This window comes from Erpetoichthys calabaricus, chromosome 6 (genome assembly GCF_900747795.2).
Source record: "Erpetoichthys calabaricus chromosome 6, fErpCal1.3, whole genome shotgun sequence".
In the NCBI taxonomy this organism is placed as follows: Eukaryota; Metazoa; Chordata; class Cladistia; order Polypteriformes; family Polypteridae; genus Erpetoichthys; species Erpetoichthys calabaricus.
Genome location: NC_041399.2, coordinates 70,214,058 through 70,236,490, shown reverse-complemented (window position 1 = coordinate 70,236,490; position 22,433 = coordinate 70,214,058). Strand labels below are relative to the sequence as shown.

The window sequence follows — 22,433 nt, the reverse complement described above, 5'->3', positions numbered from 1 at the left end:
GACTGCATGCATCTGCAGGCTCCTTTAAACAAAAGTCATTCAGTCCTACAAGGTTGAGGTTTGGTGCCTTTTCACAGCTTCTTGGCCTTTTTCCAAGCCTAGAGCTAAATACATCTGCTGTACCTCACACTTCATTCATCTGCAGTACAGTGGATTCAGAAAGTATTCAGGCCCTTTCACTTTCTGCACACTTTATTGTGTTGTAGATGTAATTTTATATGGATAAATTTGCCATTTTTGCCCACTAATCTAAACCCAGTAACCTATATGGACAAAGGGAAAACAAGTTTTCAGAAAGGTTTGCAAATTTATTAAAAATCAAAAACTGAAATCTCTGATTTATATAAGTATTCAGACCCTTTGTTTTGACACTCCAAATTACGATCTGGGGCATCCTGTTTAATTATTCTTGAGATGGGTCTAGAACTTGATTGAAGTCCATCTGTAGCAAACCGAATTGATTGGACGTAGTTTAGAAAGGGACACACCTGTGTGTATAAGCCCCACAATTCACACTGCATGTCAGGGCAAAAACCAAGCCATGAAAAACAAGAAACTCTCTGTAGAACTCTGCGATCAAATTGTAGTGAGCCATATAAATCAGGGCAGGGGTTTAAAACTATTTCTAAAGCTTTGAGTGTTCCCAAGATCACAATGGCCTCAGTAATAGTGAAATGGAAGAAGTTTAAATCCATCAGGACCCTTCCTAGAGTTAGTGAGTAACTGAGTAACCAGGAAGGAAGAGCCTTGGTCAGGAACGTGACCAAGAAGCCAATGATCACTCTAATAGAGCTTTAAAAGTCCTCTGCTGAGATGGGGGAACCTGTTGGGAAGAACAATCTACTCAGCAGCACTGCATCATTCAGGTGTTTATGGTAGAGTGGCTAACTCCAGTTTGGAGTTTGCTTAAAGGTATTTGAAGAACTCTGAGAACACGAGGAAAAATATTTTCTGGCCTGATAAAACTAAAATTGAACTGAGCAAAACTACTAGCACTATGTCTAGTGAAAACTAGGCACTGCTCATCACCTGCTTAATACTATCCCAGTGAAGCATGGTGGTGGGAGCATCTAACTATGGGAGTACTTCTCAGTGGCAGGGAAAGGGAGACCGGTCAGAATTGAGGTGAGGGTGTATGTAGCCAAATGCCAAGAGATCCTTGAAGAAGAGCTGCTCCAGAGTTTATGCAACCGCAGACTGAGGTGATGGTTCACCTTTCAGCACAACAATGGCCCAAAGCATACAGCCAAGACAGTGCTGGAGTGGCTTCAGGACCAACCTCTGACTGTCCTTGAGTGGCCAATCCAAAGTCCATACTTAAAAAGTCCATAGAACATTTGTTGAAAAACCTGCAGATGGAAGTTTACAGACGCTTTCCATTCCCACGAAAGGAGCTTGAGAGAATGGGATATACTGCCCAAATCCAGAAATGCAAAATCTGTAGAGGCTTACCAAAGAATGCTCAAGCTGCAGTTGCTGCCCAGAGGGGTTTCTACAAAGTACTGAACTGAGGGTCTGAGTACTTACATGAATGAGAGATTTCAGTGTTTGATTATTAATTCATTTGTGTTTTTTTTCTGAAAACATAGTCTCACTTTGTCATTGAGTGCAGATTGATGTGCAAAAAGGCAAATGTATACATTTCCAATTAAATACATAATAACGTATGTAGAAAGTGAATGGGGTCTTAAGACTTTCTGAACCCATTATATTTTCCAATCCACTAGTTCTGATAATGTGGGGTGTGCAATCCACTTACCTTTGTGAGCTACGTTTCTTATTCTGAATATATTACCCCTGCGTGCACACAGGCTTTGCTTTTCCATATATGTTATTAATGAACTGCAGTTCATATTTTTCTTAAACTGTGTATTCTGCGCAGACACCGGGAGTTGTAAAACGTCTGGAAACGGGTTGGGTTCATGCCGCGGGGCGCAGAGAAAGTTTTGCACACGCGCTCTACAAAAACGTGTAGCTCGAGCAGATCTGCGCAGCCCCCGATAACGACCTACATCACCGAACGAACTCTTCGTCGCGTGTGTGTTGTGGCTGCGCAGCTGCTGACGTGTTCAGGTTCCTGCCTGTCGGCGAAAGAGAGCACGTAATGTTCGTGCGACGTGTCGATGTCATGGCAGCCGAGTCTGAGAGAGAACTGCATCCACTGGTGGCACAAGTGGAAAACGTTGTCATTAAGAGGCACGCGGTAGCCTTGTCAAGCTGATGCGCTTTACTGCCTAATGCCGTTGAAAGAACCTGCTCTCGGCTTTAGCTTTTGTTGCTTGTACTTGCTTGCTTATTGCACAAATAAGGTAAGAATGGGCTCGACTATAAAAAAATCATCGACCTAAAGTGAGTTCCTGCGTTGCAGGAGTCTTAACGCGGCTGGTGGGGTTCAATGTGTGCGAGGAAAGCGCACACCTCTGTTATGGGCGGGTGGCACTGGTGTCTGTCTTTTAACTTTCCATGCACTGTATGTCCTGTGCGCATGGTCGAAGAAAGCTGGCTTTGCACTTTTTAACTTCATGAAGTAAGATAGAAAATGTATTTAGAAGTTTATATGGTCATTTGCTATGCCGAATAACTTTGAAACATAAGTAAACTTAGAATGCGTGTCGCATATTTTTTATATGTCGTGTTTCATACTGCTTCCTGTACTGCATATACTTTTTACGCAGTGATTTCTTGATTGGTTATGTCATGATGTCAGATGTGACCGTTGATGCATTGGTTGTCAAATTGTCAAATGACCCATTGGCGATGTACATTTACACCCCCCACCAAAAAAGTGCAATGCAGTACAGTTTAATGACAAACTGATCGCAGTAGTGCGCGCTTTTAGCAAACGTCCCGGATTTATCGACTGCCCTACCCGGCAACATGATAGAGTTGTAATTATTAGGAAGGAGCGGGCTGTATTCGTGGAGTTATTAACAAGTATAGTCAAAACTTATAAAAATTGTATACATGTCATTTATTAACCTATTTAAACCTGACCAAGATCTCCGGGCAGGGAGATGATTATTGGCTGGAGCCTATCCCAGCTAGCATAATACACAAGGCAGGAACAAACCCTGGACATTGTGACAATTCATCGCAGGGTGAACACACACACTAGGGCCAGTTTAGCATCACCAATTCACCTAACCTGCATGTCTTTGAAACCAGAACTCCTGGAGGAAAGCCACATTGACATAGGGAGAACATGCAAACTCCATGCAGGGAGGACCTGGGATGCTAACCCACGTCTCCTTACTGCAAGGTAGGAGTGCTACAACTGCGCCACTGTGCCACACAAATTGTGTACATGTCAATATGATTTTTTTTTATTGTTCTACTGAAAACTAACAATGCATCCACATGTTAATTTACATTTACATGCATTTATTTCCTTCATTGTCTTCTGAATATATTCAGAAACTTCCAGTTAACATTTTTCACGTTGTGACCTTACTATAAAACTTGTCATTGGTTATATCGTGTGCTTGTTCCTCTTGTAATGCTAAGATATATAATCCTTTAAAATGAACAGTATTCGATTCAGTGATCACTATGCATCTCTCAGAATAAACACTACACTGCAGGCTAAGATTGAAAGTGCACCGTGCTCCTTTTGATTTTTTATGCAACATGTTTAAAGGAAGCAGAAACTACAGTTAGAAACTATCTGTACAACAGAACACACATTGTCAGGTCTACCCATCTATAACAGCGGTACTCGATTACACTCCTGGAGGTCAGCAGTAGCTGCAGGTTTTTGTTTTAACCAGTTTCTTAATTAGAACCGTGTATTTATTAATAAAGTAGTTTTTTGAGGAGCCCAGTTTTAGTTAACTTGCTTGCTACAATTCGGACCCCTTAATTGCCTATTTTATTTTTAAACTGCTGCATTTAGATTTTAATTGTTGCCCATTTTCTTAACCATCCATCAGTTAATAAAGATGTGCAAATGACAAAGGGACCACCAACGCTACAGCTAATGTACTTCGTTTTAGCCTGTCTACATTCATCATGAAGTATCTGTGTTAATAAAATGTTTTGAAGTAGATGAGAGAGAAGGGAAGGACTACAAAACATGTGGATAAAGACCTTAGAAAACAAAATGGTATACAATTTTTGTTTTGAAAAAATGAAAGCACTAACAAGCCATATAATATAAAATTTCATTATACTGTACGTTAGACCTGGCTTCTAATTCCGAAACTGGTTGGAACGAAAACTTGCAGCCACTGCAGACCTCCAGAGCCACAACTGAGTACCTTTGATCAATAATATCCTGACCAAATTTTCATTGTTCCATAATGTGACACAACACACTATTCCAGTGAGTGTAGTAGAGTGGATTATATCGAAGAATGGGCAGTACGGTTTTCTCCTTGGAGTTTCTTCTGATTTAAAATAGAGCATTTTGTTGAATTACAGACACAATGCAAACAATGGGACAGTCCCAGAAAAAAAAGTTACATCTGGCTAGCTACTGTATGACCATTTCAGGAAAGTGGGAAGTTGGAGCACCCTAGGCCATTGCAGCACCAAGCCTTACCCCATTGCAAGGCTGGCACACACACTCACATGGAGCCAGTTTAGAGTTGCCAGGCAACCTAAACATGCTTTTTTTTGGACTATATAGATAGGGGCGGCACGGTGGCGCACTGGTAGTGCTGCTGCATCACAGTTAGGAGACCCGGGTTCGCTTCCCGGGTCCTCCCTGCGTGGAGTTTGCATGTTCTCCCCGTGTCTGCGTGGGTTTCCTCCGGGCGCTCCCGTTTCCTCCCACAGTCCAAAGACATGCAGGTTAGGTGGATTGGTGATTCTAAATTGGCCCTAGTGTGTACTTGGTGTGTGGGTGTGTTTGTGTGTGTCCTGCGGTGGGTTGGCACCCTGCCCGGGATTGGTTCCTGCCTTATGCCCTGTGTTGGCTGGGATTGGCTCCAGCAGACCCCCGTGACCCTGTGTTCGGATTCAGTGGGTTGGAAAATGGATGGATGGATGGATAGATGGATACCTATCTTGATAGAGGTGGAATGTGCAATCTCCATACAGGCACCTGAGATTTGAACCTAGCAACAACTACCTCCTCAGTTAATCAATCAGAGATCAGATTCCTCAAAAATGTCCAGCTCTTCTCATTTTGTTCAATTACCTACTTATCTTTTAACATTAGACAGCAAACACAAGTCACAAATGCAGTACACTTATTACATAAAGGAAAACTTGATGGTGCAGCGGTTAACACAACTGCTTTACAGCACCAGAAGACTGGATTCAATAGAGCCAGGTCAGTTTCTATGTAAAGATTGTAGTTTCTGCACATGTCTGTGAACATTTAGCCTCTCACATCCAAAATATGTTTGTTAATTAACTATATGATTCAAGGAACTAGAAACAAGTTAAAGGTTGGTTTCTGCCTTGTCAAGATGAGTTGCAGTGTTTTGGCACTCTGAAGATGAATAGTTCAATGGAAAAAAACTTAAAGAAAAATTTTATTTTTTCTAAAACTATCGTCCCTGAATAACACTTAATGTCCGGATACTGAAATATTTAATCTGCTTATCACATTCATAGAGTGAATGGCAAATTGGCTTCTATGAATTCAGCTAACAGCTTCAAATATCAAAAATATTCAAGTTCAAATTATAACCAAATGCATTTATTTTTTACTGTAAAGATATGAAAAATAATACATACAAGTATTGAGCATTCAGAATGATTTTCTCAGAGGAATTAAGTATTTACATGTCTAGTAGTAGGAGCAGGGTATGTTATGTACATTTGAGGCACAGTGGTTAGTTCTGCAGACTCAGATCTCTTTGAGAATGTATGTTGTGTCATTGTGTCTTGAAATGGACTGGTGCCCAGTACAGGATTGTTTCTTGGCAGGAAAACCCCTTGATCCATGTAAACTTGAATTGGTTTAGGATGGCCTGGAAATGGATGCCAAGTGTCAAGGTACAAGTCCCATCCCTGTCTTTGTGAATTTTTTTCCTGGTGCTTTTGTTTTACTCCTATATCTCAGAAACTCTAAATTGGTTCTGAATTAGTGAATGTGAGTATTTTTGTGAGTTTGCTCTGAGTTAGATTAGTGCCCTATCTAGTGCAGGTTCCTGCTTTTCACCTTTAAGCACCCAACCTCCCAGAGTTTAAGTAGGTGTTGAACATTAATGGACAGATGGGCAATCTGTATAATCTGCGCCACTTAAAATACTCTGCGTATCATTCACATAACAGTTCTCTAAATGAAGTGGGCTTATTCAAAGTAATTTGAAAATGATGTTACTGTAATAGAAAATTCAGTTTTTCTGTGTTGTAAGAAATTCCTACAAGTGTATATGTCATAGATATGTATATTTTTAAATATTTTATTGAAAGAGGTACTTAATAGGATCTCAGTCATACTTACAGGTAAAAAGGATGCGAAGCTATCAGGTTAATTGTTGGTTCACCTCTGTTTGCCACTCATTGTTAATTGCTGTTAAAAAAAATAAAAGTAAAGAATTTTTAATTCTTAAAAAGCAAGTAAATTAAAATGGGGAAGATAGTATTAAAACTGAAGAGACTTTAAGTGTACTAAAATTTGGGCTGTATAAATGTCACGCTATTGTTCATTTCTGAGAGTGCAAATAGAGTGGGTGAGCCATCTGAATAAGCAATATGTTTAGTCAAAAACAAGGACTAGCACCAAGAAACTGTCTGGTATAACTGCCAGTAGCCACTGATGCCCTATAGGATCAGAATGGTGATTGATAGATAGAACTTGGCTTGTCCCCAGGAGAAATTTGGCTTTAGCTTTTACACAAACTCACTAATAAATAAATAAATAAATACACACACAGACAGTATGGTCTGAACTCACACCAGAATGATTAAAAAGAAATAAAATGTCAAAGTTGGCATTTACAGTCGCAGTGAAGCATCATACAGGGTTATAGAAAATGTAAAGGATGTCACTACTCATAAAAGGAGACCATTCTTCTAAGAAAGAGTCTTCTCTACTCTTTCTTTCTTATATCGTTCATCTGTGTTATGTGACCAGTCCACCCTGAAGTGCTGGTGCCTTCCCACTTGCTCAGGTGGATGATTCTTCAGGTCGTTGACACCTGAGTTCTCATTTCTTCATGTCTTATTGTTGAGATTCTCTACAATGAATTCACTTCTTGTCTCAATTAAGAGAGACCAGAAGAAATGGTTTAGTGCAATATAAGATGTTGTAAATTTTACATTCATGGTAGCCAAACACAGGAGGATTTAGCAATAACATTTTTATTAGCATGGAATTTCCAGGTTCTGACAAAACCAACATCTGAATTAATTTCATTATATTAAATTTGAAAAAAGCAATTTGTTAGAAATTATGTGGCCTTTTTGTATTTAGAGTGCTGTGATATTCTCCTGAATCATTTCCTCAGCTGTTTATTTTCAGGAAAAAAAATGTGTTACTGTTTTTTTGTACTAATTAACTAGAAAATTAGTTGTGACCTTAAAACTTCCATACTGCAGCCATACATGAATGTGAATATGACAAATTGGGAAGGTGTGATGCCATAAATGGTAATTTAGAAAACTCCTGAATCACATGAATGTAGCATATATCTGGCAAATGGTCAAAGCACCTGTAGGAATCCCAAGTTGGAGGTACAAGCTGTTCCTAGCAAACAAAGAGTATGGGCTGCTCTACTTAGTATTCTGTAAACAATGACTGACAGTACATGATGCATCAAAAATTATAATATTTTGCAGAGTAAACGTTACTGGAAAATGTATTTTGTGTAAAAAAAAAAAAAAAAAAAAAAAAAAGTATAAGCATGGAGTTTATCACACATGATAAAAGTTGTCTATATATGAGGTTTTTGTTAATGCTCATATTCAAATATATAGCATAAAATGCCTATCAAGCAACCTTTGGATATGTTTACTTCAGGATGGACAGCTGAGTTGTAGATGCCCACTTCAAATCATGGTGCAGAAGCCTGATCAAACAATTCCAAATAATTTAAGTGTTTCTTTTATTTTGTTGTATGTGAAATTCCTAATTTTTATGATTTGGAATAGTTGAACCTTTTACAACTCTGGTAAGCTCCACTTTATTCCCTGCCTGGTCAGCATCTCTTTGTAGTTTGTTCATGTGGGGCTTCTCTTGGTATTTTCACTTGCCAAAGACTTTTTTATCAGCTTAATTTTCAATTTGAATTAAGTACGATGTGGAAGTATTCTTTGTCCCCACTCCCAATCCTAGGTTAGGGTTTGCCATAACCATGATGCTGCTAGGGTAGTCACAGGCTCCCTGAGAGTAATTGAAAACTAATGGATGAATGTTTTTTTCAGTGCATTCAGTGTACCTTTAATCAGTCTGATTTACGAGCTAGTGCTTTACAAGAGTTGTGAGCAGTAGACAAAACCATAGTTTGAGTCTGGACTTGTACTGTGACTTAGCATATGTTGTTGAGTGTACCTAGTTTTGGATTTGTAATATTGGGGTCAGAAGTATGAGGCAAGGAAGGAGGCAACAAGTAAATGATTACTAATAGTATGGCCAAATTAACCAATGGAAAGGTGGAATACTAAAGTAGATATAATTATTGCCAGACTATCTTCTGCATGATACAGTAGATACAACAGGTTTCTTTGAAAGACTGGAAAGCCTGCCTTCAGTTTAGCATGTTTTTTTGTTGTGGTGTGAGCCCTAAGTGGTACAAGAGAAGTTTTGAGAAATAACTTCTGCTGTGGCTGTGCGTTTTGTACTATATCCACATATATAGGTGACCCCTGTTTGCATATTTAGTAGTTTTCAAGAGTGCTCATTCAAGCGTGTTCATTCAGTTTGTGTTGTCAGCAACTGGCCTGTTGTCTTATTTATTTTGCATATAGTAAGGTGGTTTAGATGTCAAGAAAGTCTTCTAAGCAGAGCAGAAAGAGATCCATATAGGTAGTGAGGCTTGAGATGGTTATTTTTGAGATAAGCTGATTTCTGGTTTGCAGCAGGGGTTCTTCTACATCTCTGGGGTTGTTGGGGATAGTGAGCTTTAATGGACCATGTTCAAGTCCTTAGTAATGGGGGTGGCTAAATATACTTTTGGGTGAAAACTGATTGGTGACTGTCTGGAGGAAATCCTTGGATCTATTGATGAATTATTGGTGAAGTCATCAGACTGAAGGAAATTCCTTTGTGCACATTTAGAAGAAGCCTCTCTAGGTTGAATTATGACATATTGCCAGGCCAAGAAGATGGCATCTGTAGACTTGCTGAAGTCAGCACATTTGTGGGAACAGCTTGAGAAGTCTGCAGTGAATGACTTTCATACAGGTAGGTACCAGATAGGTTCTGGAAAATCATTTGAGTACATAGAAATGTTGCAATTGGTGAAATATCATTCTTGCTGTGCTCAACATGTGCAGGGGAATATTGACCTCAGTTTGGGATGGTGTCAAAGGAACACTCGGAGAAACAGTTTACCCTTTAGTGGTGCTCTTTTCAGAAAAAGTGGTACTAGAAGAATCTTGTGGGGTCAAAATTGTCTGTGGCAGTGAGATATGATTAGGAATGCTAAAAGCACTAGATATTATTATTGTAACTTTGTTAACATGCAGTTTCATCATTGCTTGGAAATTGGAACTGGGAGCTTGAAATTGGCAAACTGGGTCAATAGTTTTTCAATCTGACATGCATGTGTGTATCATTTACTAAGGGAGCTTGCACCAGTGACTGGAAAGGTGGGATTGAGAGTGCAATTGGTTGTTTATGGATGCTGGAGTAATTCTTCTTGACAGAGAAAGGAGTTTAGTAATCTAGGAGTGTATTTGGTGAAGAACATTTGATTCATTCAGTCTAGAGTCAAGCTTGAAAGGAATATATTTCTCTGCCAGCCAGAGAGCATCTGGCAATTTTCCCGAAGGAGCTGACGATAGCTGTTATGGATAAAGGAAATGAATTTACTTTACTAATTTACTTCATCATTCTGCTCTCACTGATCTTACCTATAGAAGTAGATGGAAATTGAATGAGGACAAGTACGAGTGATTAAAGAGATGGTTTAGCTGTAGCAATGAAAAATTTCCATATGCCATGGCTGTGTTCCCTGCTTTGTGCTTCTTGATATTAATCAACAGAGTATTGTTGTATTTATTTGTACTGCATAACAATAAGTATTACACATGAGCCAAATCAAGTAATGTTGATATTCTTTCTATTTTAGTAATTATGTGGGTGTCTCAGCCTGTATTTGCTCTAGTGATTTTGTCAGAGTGGATGTGCACGTTAGTTTAATTCGCGACTAGGTATTTGCCCAGTAAAAGTGAGTGTACACCCCGAGATATTCTAACCCCTTGTCTGGGGTTAGCATCTGTTATGGACTAATCAGGCTTGGCAGATGAATGGATAGATCTGACTGCTTATACTATATCCTGAGTGTTAATTGTTTATTTTAAGAGGAGTTCTTATTTGTTCTATGTTGAATATGTAATAGTTTATTCTAGTTCCTTCTTGTTTTGTGTTCTTTTGCTGTAGGCTTAGATATCACCTGTATCTAAAAAGAAAGTCCTCATCAATTGATGTAAAATTGTTTTGTCAGAAGCCTTTCTAAGAGTGCCATGCTTTTTCTTTCAACCTTCTCTTCTGTACATTAGTGATGTACAAGTTCTGCTAGTAGTAGATTAATTGTTTGTGGCTGTATTAATCTTATATAACCTCTTAGTTTACTGAGTGTTAAATGTCAATATAAAGTAGTTCTTGTAAGTTTCAGTTAATCTGTTGTTTGTTTTCCAGTATGTCCTGTCTGTCTTGAAATTCACGTACCCCACCCTGTTTCAGGGGTAAGTAGAAAACACACATAATTAAAGCAAAGTCACATTTTAATAACTTTATTTTTCTGTGCAATCCTAAGCATTCGGTATACCATTCAGTTTTAATCATTTCCATCTTAAAATCTCATGATGTAAAGATTTTTGGTTTTCTGCAAATATTTTTAATGGGGAATATTAGGACATGTATGCAATTCTAAAATGTAGACACGTGTGGTATAGCAATGTGTGAAAAGCGTTAGGGTTATTCATGAATTGTGTTTTTATGACTTAAGACCCTAAACGTGACAAGAGATTTAGAAAACAGATAGATCTTGTATAAAGTCATAACATTATTGTTGTACCCAATGTAACAAGAAGGTGAATTGAAAACATGGCACACAACTGCAATTGATTTGCTTTGTTTTAGAATTATACATCTTGTAATATAGATTACATAGCTGAATAGTTACAGCATTGGCTATATATATTGGTGATAACCTTTTATGTTTAAAGCATCAAAGAGTAATGTTGGTCTAGTGTACAGTCTTGAAAATTACTGTAGTAATTTTATTTGTGGAGATGGAGAAATGATAGTTCGAGAAGTCTCTACCTCCTATTCCTTAAAGGATTGTTCAGTTTGAACAAGATTTAATTTCAGATGCACTCAGACATTTTCAATCATTATAACTGAATTTTAGTCCTTACGTATAACTGGTTTCTTTCATTGCAGATTTCAGGATGGATTTTAACTCAAAAGACCAAATTGATCTTTATTGTGCTTTAATGACTTTATTCTGAATCACTTGAAAGGCACTGCATAACAAAGCTGGCTTATGGCTTTGGTCTCAAACATTACTGATAGATGCGTTTTTATTAAGTAAACTGACTGATTTCAAGTTAGAACTTCATTTTGCTGCACACATGATACAAAAAAGTTGAACTTGGTAAATGTCATAAGTTAACATTATTGGGTTCTGCATGAGAACATTTGTTTATTACAGCTGCATTATTTATTCAAATGAATGGCTTTAACTTTAGCCAGCAGTGTACACAGGTAGGCAAAGACTCTATGTGCAATGAAAGAAAACACAAATCAAACAATGTATAGATTTAGTATGTTAAAAAGTTCTGTTGATTGGTAATTCACACTGCATCCACTATTCTTTTGAACATTCAGTAATTGGTAAGGCATATTGTGCATGTTATGCAGGTATCACATTTATAAGAAAACACAATTGAACTGAACTAAGCAGACACATATTTTACCCTATTAAGCACATATCTGCTTAGGTAAGATATTCCAGTTTTACTTTAAAAAGTTTGTTGTCAAAGATGCAGCCTGTGCTTCCTAACAATAGTAAGAGTGTGCAGTTAACTGTGTTTCGAACCTGGAATTTTTTCTTAATGTAGGTTTTATTTTGTAAAATGTAATAATAACATTAATTATTGTAAAATTAGAAGCTTCATTATTTTTGAAAATATTCCTCCCATGCCTGTAAAATACTGTTGATGCTGTTTGTGTAAACCACTTTAGTGAGATTTTAGTCAAAGTAATGTGATCACTCTCTGATAAATCATTTCTGTTAACAGGTGGCAGACATTTGTTGGTGGATGGCTGCTAGTATTTTGTGGGAGACTAGGTTGGGTGGAGATCACCCACTTTTCCAGGTATAAATATTTTAAAGCCCAAGATGTACTTTATTTGTATTAATGGGGTTTTGTATTTGCTGGACATTTATGCTTACTGGAGTATTGTGAGCTGATACTTTGCTGACTCATGTGAGAGTACAGATTACTTAGTTACATCCTAACCCATCTACACTTTAATAAATCTGTACACCCTTTCCCCCCTCCCCAACATGGTTTTAATATTTTTTCGTCTATTATTGTTTATTTCTTCTGGGGACTGTGGTTTGATTCCATAGTCCAAAGACATGCAATTAATTTGTCAACTATGGTTTGTTATTTGCCCTCTTGCTTGCTGTTATTGTTAAAATCTTGATTAGGATAACTTTTCATTTCATAATTTCATTTAATTCTCATGTCATTTTTTATCCACAGGTCTACAGCAGTTTCCTGGCTACCAGGTTCTCTGCTTTTTGTAGTTAATATCTATGCTGGATCTAGATCATTATCTAAACTGGTATGCAAGAGTTTTTTTTTTCTTCTTTTTTCTGATTTCTGCTGAAATGTTTGTCATTAGAAGATTACTTTATTGGTTTTCATTGTTCTCTGTTTTTATTAACAAGAAAATATTTTAAATGCCAATATCTTATTTTACACATAGATGTGCTTTGACCTGTGCCTCTTGTATATGTTACAAAATTGTAACTTTAAATAAACCTGAATTAAAGCATTCAAGCAATAGAGGTTTGTCTCTAAAACAGAAATATATTTTCAAATTGTGTTGTCTAGATGTTGCTTTCTTAGACTATCTGTAATTTTAGCTCATGATGGAAATAAAGTACATTTTTTGTTTAAAAGAGACATAATTTTGTTTCCTTCTTTAAATAGATTTGAACTGACCTAACATCACTATTTTGACTAGTTATTTTCACAGAAACAAAAAAATATTTTTCTGAGCAGTTTTTGGTTTCTAGAATTTAACATTGACATTAGCCCATACTAGGTTAAAGGTTTGAGGATTTCCCAAGCAACATATACAGTGGTGTGCAAAACTATTTGCCCCCTTCCTGATTTCTTATTCTTTTGCATGTTTGTCACACAAAATGTTTCTGATCATCAAACACATTTAACCATTAGTCAAATATAACACAAGTAAACACAAAATGCAGTTTGTAAATGGTGGTTTTTATTATTTAGGGAGAAAAAAAAATCCAAACCTACATGGCCCTGTGTGAAAAAGTAATTGCCCCCTGAACCTAATAACTGGTTGGGCCACCCTTAGCAGCAATAACTGCAATCAAGCGTTTGCGATAACTTGCAATGAGTCTATTACAGCGCTCTGGAGGAATTTTGGCCCACTCATCTTTGCAAAATTGTTGTAATTCAGTTTTATTTGAGGGTTTTCTAGCATGAACCGCCTTTTTAAGGTCATGCCATAGCATCTCAATTGGATTCAGGTCAGGACTTTGACTAGGCCACTCCAAAGTCTTCATTTTGATTTTCTTCAGCCATTCAGAAGTGGATTTGCTGGTGTGTTTTGGGTCATTGTCCTGCTGCAGCACCCAAGATCGCTTCAGCTTGAGTTGACGAACAGATGGCCGGACATTCTCCTTCAGGATTTTTTGGTAGACAGTAGAATTCATGGTTCCATCTATCACAGCAAGCCTTCCAGGTCCTGAAGCAGCAAAACAACCCCAGACCATCACACTACCACCACCATATTTTACTGTTGGTATGATGTTCTTTTTCTGAAATGTTGTGTTCCTTTTATGCCAGATGTAACGGGACATTTGCCTTCCAAAAAGTTCAACTTTTGACTCATCAGTCCACAAGGTATTTTCCCAAAAGTCTTGGCAATCATTGAGATGTTTCTTAGCAAAATTGAGACGAGCCCTAATGTTCTTTTTGCTTAACAGTGGTTTGCGTCTTGGAAATCTGCCATGCAGGCCGTTTTTGCCCAGTCTCTTTCTTATGGTGGAGTCGTGAACACTGACCTTAATTGAGGCAAGTGAGGCCTGCAGTTCTTAGACGTTGTCCTGGGGTCTTTTGTGACCTCTCGGATGAGTCGTCTCTGCGCTCTTGGGGTAATTTTGGTCGGCCGTCCACTCCTGAGAAAGGTTCACCACTGTTCCATGTTTTTGCCATTTGTGGATAATGGCTCTCACTGTGGTTCGCTGGAGTCCCAAAGCTTTAGAAATGGCTTTATAACCTTTACCAGACTGATAGATCTCAATTACTTCTGTTCTCATTTGTTCCTGAATTTCTTTGGATCTTGGCATGATGTCTAGCTTTTGAGGTGCTTTTGGTCTACTTCTCTGTGTCAGGCAGCTCCTATTTAAGTGATTTCTTGATTGAAACAGGTGTGGCAGTAATCAGGCCTGGGGGTGGCTACGGAAATTGAACTCAGGTGTGACACACCACAGTTAGGTTATTTTTTAACAAGGGGGCAATTACTTTTTCACACAGGGCCATGTAGGTTTGGATTTTTTTTCTCCCTAAATAATAAAAACCATCATTTAAAAACTGCATTTTGTGTTTACTTGTGTTATATTTAACTAATGGTTAAATGTGTTTGATGATCAGAAACATTTTGTGTGACAAACATGCAAAAGAATAAGAAATCAGGAAGGGGGCAAATAGTTTTTCACACCACTGTAGATTAGGGAAAGAGAGAAATCACAGATTATCTTTAGCTACAGCAATAAATTGGCTCAAAACATACATACGGTACATCCTTCATCTGAAAATTTCTTTTTGTCCGGGTCTGAGTTTCAGGGAACCAGTGTACCAGATGTTACAAGGGAGGAATATTATTTGTTTAACTTTTTTCTTTTACTTCAGGTAATATATAGTCAGCTAACAATAGCCCATAAAAGTAAAACAAATGTCTTGTCTAAGTGAAAACTTAAATAACATAATGTCCTCTAGGCTACAGATATGAGTACTACATTCAGTTACACTTTTGTGTGTAGCTAAGTGGGGTAAATACATTAAGTCTTCTATCACCATCATCTTATGTGCCTTTGATAAAGAAAATACTGTATCATAATAATACTTTATTTTTTGGACTGAAGAGAGAATTTATTAAATTCAGAGTAATCTTGGCTGAGATCCAGACAGCAATTCTCTTTTACTTCACTCAGAGATGTTGTAGTTTCAGCTTCCACTGCCTTCTCTGTCTTGAGGGATACATTTGTCTTAAAAGAACTTCATTAAACTGTGATAAATTACTTAAGTTGAAGTTTTGCATTATTAAGTGAGAGACAAGGGCTATAGATAAAAGTGAAGTTTTCAAGATTAACCTTCAGTGAACCTACTGGCCTGGCTCTATGTTAGCTAAACTGCTATACTGCTTAATGTGAAATTGCACTAAAATGAACTGCAGAGGTGACACCTGTTTTCTTCTGAAGAGTTAGGCACACTTAAATTAAAAAAATAGTTTGAAACGAACAACTGCTGCACGGACAAATAAAATACAAGGAACAGAGCTGTCAGAAAAATAAACCATCTATGATCCGAAACTGGCAGAATTTTCTCAGTAAAATATACTTTGTCAGATTGCCAAAAAACATCAATCTAAGATGAATTACTCTTCTACCAGAAACTACTCACTTCAGGATAAAACATTTGCTTTAGCTGTGTTTAGTCTTTCAGATTGATTACAGTGGATCACAGCGCAGTATGTGTTTCAGTAACAGGATTGGAATCTGCCACTTCTTCTTCTTTTTTCGGCTGCTCCCGTTAGGGGTTGCCACAGCGGATCATCTTCTTCCATATTTTTCTGTCCTCTGCATCTTGTTCTGTTACACCCATCACCTGCATGTCCTCTCTCATCACATCCATAAATCTTCGCTTAGGCCTCTTTTCCTCTTCCCTGGCAGCTCTATCCTTAGCATCCTTCTCCCAATATACTCGGTATCTCTCCTCTGCACATGTCCAAACCAATGCAATCTCGCCTCTCTGACTTTGTCTCCCAACCGTTCAACTTGAGCTGACCCTCTAATGTACTCATTTCAAATCCTATCCATCCTCATCACATCCAGTGCAAATCTTAGCATCTTTAACTCTGCTACCTCCAGCTCTGTCTCCTGCTTTCTGGTCAGTGCCACCGTCTCCAACCCATATAACATAGCTGGTCTCACTGCCGTCCTGTAGACCTTCCCTTTCACTCTTGCTGATACCCATCTGTCACAAATTACTCCTGACACTCTTCTCTGCCCATTCCACCCTGCCTGCACTGTCTTTTTCACCTCTCTTCCACAATCTCTATTACTCTGTACTGTTGATCCCAAGTATTTAAACTCATCCACCTTTGTCAACTCTACTCCCTGCATTCTCACCATTCCACTGTCCTTCCTCTCATTTACACACATGTATTCTGTCTTGTTCCTACTGACCGTCATTCCTCTCCTCTCTAGAGCATATCTCCACCTCTCTAGGGTCTCCTCAACCTGCTCCCTACTATCGTTACAGATCACAATGTCATCAGCAAACATCGTAGTCCATTGGGACTCCTGTCTAATCTCGTCTGTCAACCTGTCCATCACCATTGCAAATAAGAAAGGGCTCAGAGCCGATCCCTGATGTAATCCCACCTCCAACTTGAATGCATCCGTCACTCCTACCGCAGACCTCACCACTGTCACACTTCCCTCGTACATATCCTGTACAACTCTTACGTACTTCTCTGCCACTCCCGACTTCCTCATACAATACCACAGCTCCTCTCGAGGCACCCTGTCATATGCTTTCTCCAGGTCCACAAAGACGCAATGCAACTCCTTCTGGCCTTCTCTAAACTTCTCCATCAACATCCTCAGAGCAAACATTGCATCTGTGGTGCTCTTTCTTGGCATTAAACCATACTGCTGCTCACTAATCATCACCTCATTTCTTAACCAAGCTTCCACTACTCTTTCCCATAACTTCATGCTGTGGCTCATCAATTTTATTCCCCTGTAGTTACTGCAGTCCTGCACATCCCCCTTATTCTTAAATATCGGCACCAGCACACTTCTTCTCCACTCCTCAGGCATCCTCTCACTTTCCAAGATTCCATTAAACAATCTGGTTAAAAACTCCTCTGCCATCTCTCCTAAACACCTCCATGCTTCCATAGGTATGTCATCTGGACCAACGGCCTCTCCATTTTTCATCCTCTTCATAGCTGTACTTACTTCCTCCTTGCTAATCTGTTGCACTTCCTGATTCACTATCTCCACATCATCCAACCTCTTCTCTCTTTCATTCTCTTCATTCATCAGCCTCTCAAAGTACTCTTTCCATTTGCTCAACACACTCTCCTCGCTTGTGAGTACATTTCCATCTTTATCCTTTATCACCCTAACCTGCTGCACATCTTTCCCAGCTCAGTCCCTCTGTCTAACCAATTGGCACAGGTCCTTTTCTCCATCCTTAGTGTCCAGCCTCTCATACAACTCATCATATGCCTTTTCTGTAGCTTTCGCCACCTCTCTCTTCACCTTGTGCCTTATCTCCTTGTACTCTTTTCTACTTTCTGCATCTCTCTGACTATCCCATTTCTTCTTTGCCATTTTCTTCCTCTGTATACTCTCCTGTATTTCCTCATTCCACCAACAGATTTCATTTTCCTCCTTCCTCTTTCCAGATGTCACACCAAGCACCCTTCTTGCTGTCACCCATACTATATCTGCTGTAGTTTCCCAGCTGTCTGGTAACTCTTCATTGCCACCCAGTGCCTGTGTCACCTCCTCCCTAAACTCAACTTTGCAGTCTTCCTTTTTCAACTTCCACCATTTGATCCTTGGCTCTGCCCTCACTCTCTTCCTCTTCTTGATCTCCAACATCATCCTACAGACCACCATCCTATGCTGCTTAACTACACTTTCCCTTGCCACCACTTTACAGTCTTCAATCTCCTTCAGATCAGCTCTTCTGCATAGGATGTAATCTACCTGTGTGTATCTTCCTCCACTCTTGTACGTAACCCTATGTTCCTTCCACTTCTTAAAATACGTATTCACCACAGCCATGGCCATCCTTTTGGCAAAATCCAATATCCTCTGACCTTCTTCATTACTCTCCTTGACACCTGATTCAGTACCCATCACCTCCTCGTCTCCTCTGTTCCCTTCACCAACATGCCCATTGAAATCCGCTCCAATCACCACTTTTTGTCCCTTGGATACACTGTTCATCACTTCATCCAACTCACTCCAGAAATCTTCCTTCTCATCTATTGCACACCCAACTTGCGGTGCATATGCACTAACAACATTCATCATCACACCTCCAATTTCCAGCTTCATAATCATTACTCTGCCTGACACTCTTTTCACCTCCAAAACACTCTTGACATACTGTTCCTTCGGAATAACTCCTACCCCATTTCTCCTCCTATCCACACCATGATAAAACAATTTGAATCCACCTTCGATCCACCTGGCCTTACTCCCCTTCCATTTAGTCTCTTGCACGCACAATATATCAACCTTTCTTCTCTACATCATAACTGCTAACTCTCTCCCCTTACCAGTCATACTGCCAACATTCAAAGTTCCTACCCTCAGTTCCACTCTCTTTACTTTCCTCCTCCTCCTCCAGACACGTCTCCCCCCTCTCCTTCTCCTTCTTCTTCTTTGGCCAACAGTAGCCCGATTTCCGCCAGCACCCTGTTGGCTAACAGTACTGGTGGCGGTTGTTGTTAACCCGGGGCTCGACTGATCCTGTATGGAAATTTGTATTGTTGTCCGCATATTGATTTGGCAAAATTTTACACCGGATGCCCTTCCTGACGTAACCCTCCCCATTTATCTGGGCTTGGGACAGGTACAAAGAAACACAATGGTTTGGGTTAGGATTGGAATCTGCCACTGTAGTTTTAAAAATACTTAAAATATGACATTTGAACAATGAAATCTTTTTTTGAAATAAGTACAATCTTCTTTTGCACTTGATATTTATGAGAATGTAAAAAAAAAAAAGATGTATAAGGCAGTGTACTTGGTACAAGAAAATTTGTAGTGCAAGTAAGCAATAATTAAGTCCTTATGAGTCTCATCTTGAGATTAACAGAAATATAAACAAATAACTATGTGTGGCTAACATAACATAAAGGAGACATTATAGGTACTTTGTGTTTGGCAGATGCCTTCATCAAAGGGATGTTACTAGTTCATGATAAGTTGAAACTATTCATTGTTATGTAGTATTCTTAAACTTCTTTAACGTACAGTATTTTGTTGAAGACAAATAATTACAACTTTTGGTGTAATTAATTTTTTGATGAATGATTGTTTCATGAATTAGAAGTTGACAGAGATTTGATTAATAGAGACTTCCCAAAATTGCGACACCTCAAGCATTTAAACTGGAATGTGCACACTCAATTTTTAATATAGCACCTGATTGTTTCATGTCATTGTCTAGATGTCTTATCCTTACAAACTTTTTTTTTTGCAGCCAATTCCCATATTTTTTGTACTTCAGAATGCATCTGAAATTGTTTCCTATTTATTCCAGAGAATAACTAAAAAAGAGGTATGATATTTATAGATTTTTTTAATTATTAAAAAAAAATACTAAATGGAGTGTCAAGTTTTGAGAAAATACTTAGAAACATATTTTAAGCCTTCCAAATACATGGAGAGGGGCAGGGAAATTCCTATTTTTGTCAGATTAAACTTGGTATGTACTCAAGTTTGTTATGTTTGATTTGGACAGAATGATAATTCCAGTTGGACTGAATTTTATATGAGAGTGGCAGAGATGAGCAAAATTTCCTTTAAGAGTGTGAAAACAGGAATGTCAGAGATATAGCTAAGGTGTGTTATATAGGGATTCATTAATTGTTTTTAACCAAAGCCAAATCTGTTAACCAGAATCATAAGTTGAAGCAAAACCAAAAAGAAACAAGGGTTTCTTTTAAGGTACCCAAGTACAAGTCTCTTGCTAGTCTACGTTAAGTGGTTTAAAAGTTTTCAAACACTTCCTCAATGTTGTGATGGGCTATTCGCAAATGATTAGTTCATTTTGAATGACTCTTTTCAGTGAACATTGGGAAACATTTCACAAGCATGAATGAATCGATTCAGTACAGCTTAATGAGAGAGCTAAAGCACATGCGGGATGCTGTCAGTCTCTTTCCTTTAGAAATTTAAAGTGCATGTGCATGTACTGCCCATCTGATTCATGATTTTTGTTCACTTTACTTATGACTTTTTCTAGTTAGAACTAAATTATTATCATTATTCTATCAATTGATTCTTTTCTCATTCATCATTCAAATACAATGCAGTAACAATACATTATATTATAATGTTTTAATTGTGTATTTTGTACATTTCATTATTGGAATTATTTTAAACAAAATATATAAACATATTAAACTAATATGTTTATATCATTCATATTTTCAAAAAATTTGTCACACAAAACTGAACCATATAAAATATTATTCTAATTTCTAATAATTATTTGCTTTCAGCTTTACTTTAGAACACACTTTTTAGGGTTGATTAAATGTCTCAAGCATTCACTAATTGTTTTTAGTTTGATCTGAATCATTACCTGTGAACGACTCTAATTATCCTCATTCACTTGATTCACGAATGACTTGCACAATTCTCAATTATTTTTTTGTGAAATTAATCACTAACTCATTACCTGAGAAAGAGTCACACGTTTCATGAATCTCAAACTTAGTGTATTATTTTAATTATGCATTTACACAATGTTTTCGGACTTTGTGCTATCAAAGAGGTTACTATTGTATGATATAAATTGCCAGCTTGCTAAATATATATGTATATACAGTATATATATATATATATATATATATATATATATATATAATATATAAAATCTGCGTGTGTGTGTATACAGTTAGGTCCATAAATATTTGGACAGAGACAACTTTTTTCTAATTTTGGTTCTGTACATTACCACAATGAATTTTAAATGAAACAACTCAGATTCAGTTGAAGTGCAGACTTTCAGCTTTAATTCAGTGGGGTGAACAAAACGATTGCATAAAAATGTGAGACAACTAAAGCATTTTTTGAACACAATCCCTTCATTTCAGGGGCTCAAAAGTAATTGGACAAATTAAATAACTGGAAATAAAATATTCATTTCTAATACTTGGTTGAAAACACTTTGCTGGCAATGACAGCCTGGAGTCTTGAACTCATGGACATCACCAGATGCTGGGTTTCCTCCTTTTTAATGCTCTGCCAGGCCTTTACTGCAGCGGCTTTCAGTTGCTGTTTGTTTGTGGGCCTTTCTGTCTGAAGTTTAGTCTTCAACAAGTGAAATGCATGCCCAGTTGGGTTAAGATCAGGTGACTGACTTGGCCATTCAAGAATTTTCCACTTCTTTGCTTTAATAAACTCCTGGGTTGCTTTGGCTGTATGTTTTGGGTCATTGTCCATCTGTATCATGAAATGCCGCCCAATCAATTTGACTGCATTTAGCTGGATTTGAGCAGACAGTATGTCTCTGAACACCTCAGAATTCATTCGGCTGCTTCTGTCCTGTGTCACATCATCAATAAACACTAGTGTCCCAGTGCCACTGGCAGCCATGCACGCCCAAGCCATCAATCACACTGCCTCCACCGTGTTTTACAGATGATGTGGTATGCTTTGGATAATGAGCTGTTCCACGCCTTCTCCATACTTTTTTCTTGCCATCATTCTGGTAGAGGTTGATCTTGGTTTCATCTGTGCAAAGAATGTTTTTCCAGAACTGTGCTGTCTTTTTTAGATGTTCTTTAGCAAAGTCCAATCTAGCCTTTCTATTCTTGAGGCTTATGAGTGGCTTGCACCTTGCAGTGCACCCTCTGTATTTACTTTCATGCAGTCTTCTCTTTATGGTAGACTTGGATATTGATACGCCTACCCCCTGGAGAGTGTTGTTCACTTGGTTGGCTGTTGTGAAGGGGTTTCTCTTCACCATGGAAATGATTCTGCGATCATCCACCACTGTTGTCCTCTGTGGACGTCCAGGTCTTTTAGTGTTGCTGAGTTCACCAGTGCTTGCTTTCTTTCTCA

General features: G+C 38.2%; 1 protein-coding gene across 2 annotated transcripts in view; it reads left to right on the top strand.

Annotated features, from left to right (window-relative positions):
- The first annotated feature begins 2,094 nt into the window (after positions 1–2,094).
- LOC114653063 (transmembrane protein 241) overlaps positions 2,095–22,433 on the top strand; it is a 100,806-nt gene continuing 80,467 nt past the window's right edge. For both annotated transcript variants that reach the window (XM_051928926.1, XM_051928925.1), the window contains exons 1-5: positions 2,095–2,309; positions 10,757–10,803; positions 12,364–12,441; positions 12,835–12,916; positions 19,843–19,920. In XM_051928926.1, the coding sequence (XP_051784886.1) occupies positions 2,238–2,309; positions 10,757–10,803; positions 12,364–12,441; positions 12,835–12,916; positions 19,843–19,920 (357 nt within the window). In that variant the 5' untranslated portion in view covers positions 2,095–2,237. The remainder of the gene's footprint in view (positions 2,310–10,756; positions 10,804–12,363; positions 12,442–12,834; positions 12,917–19,842; positions 19,921–22,433) is intronic.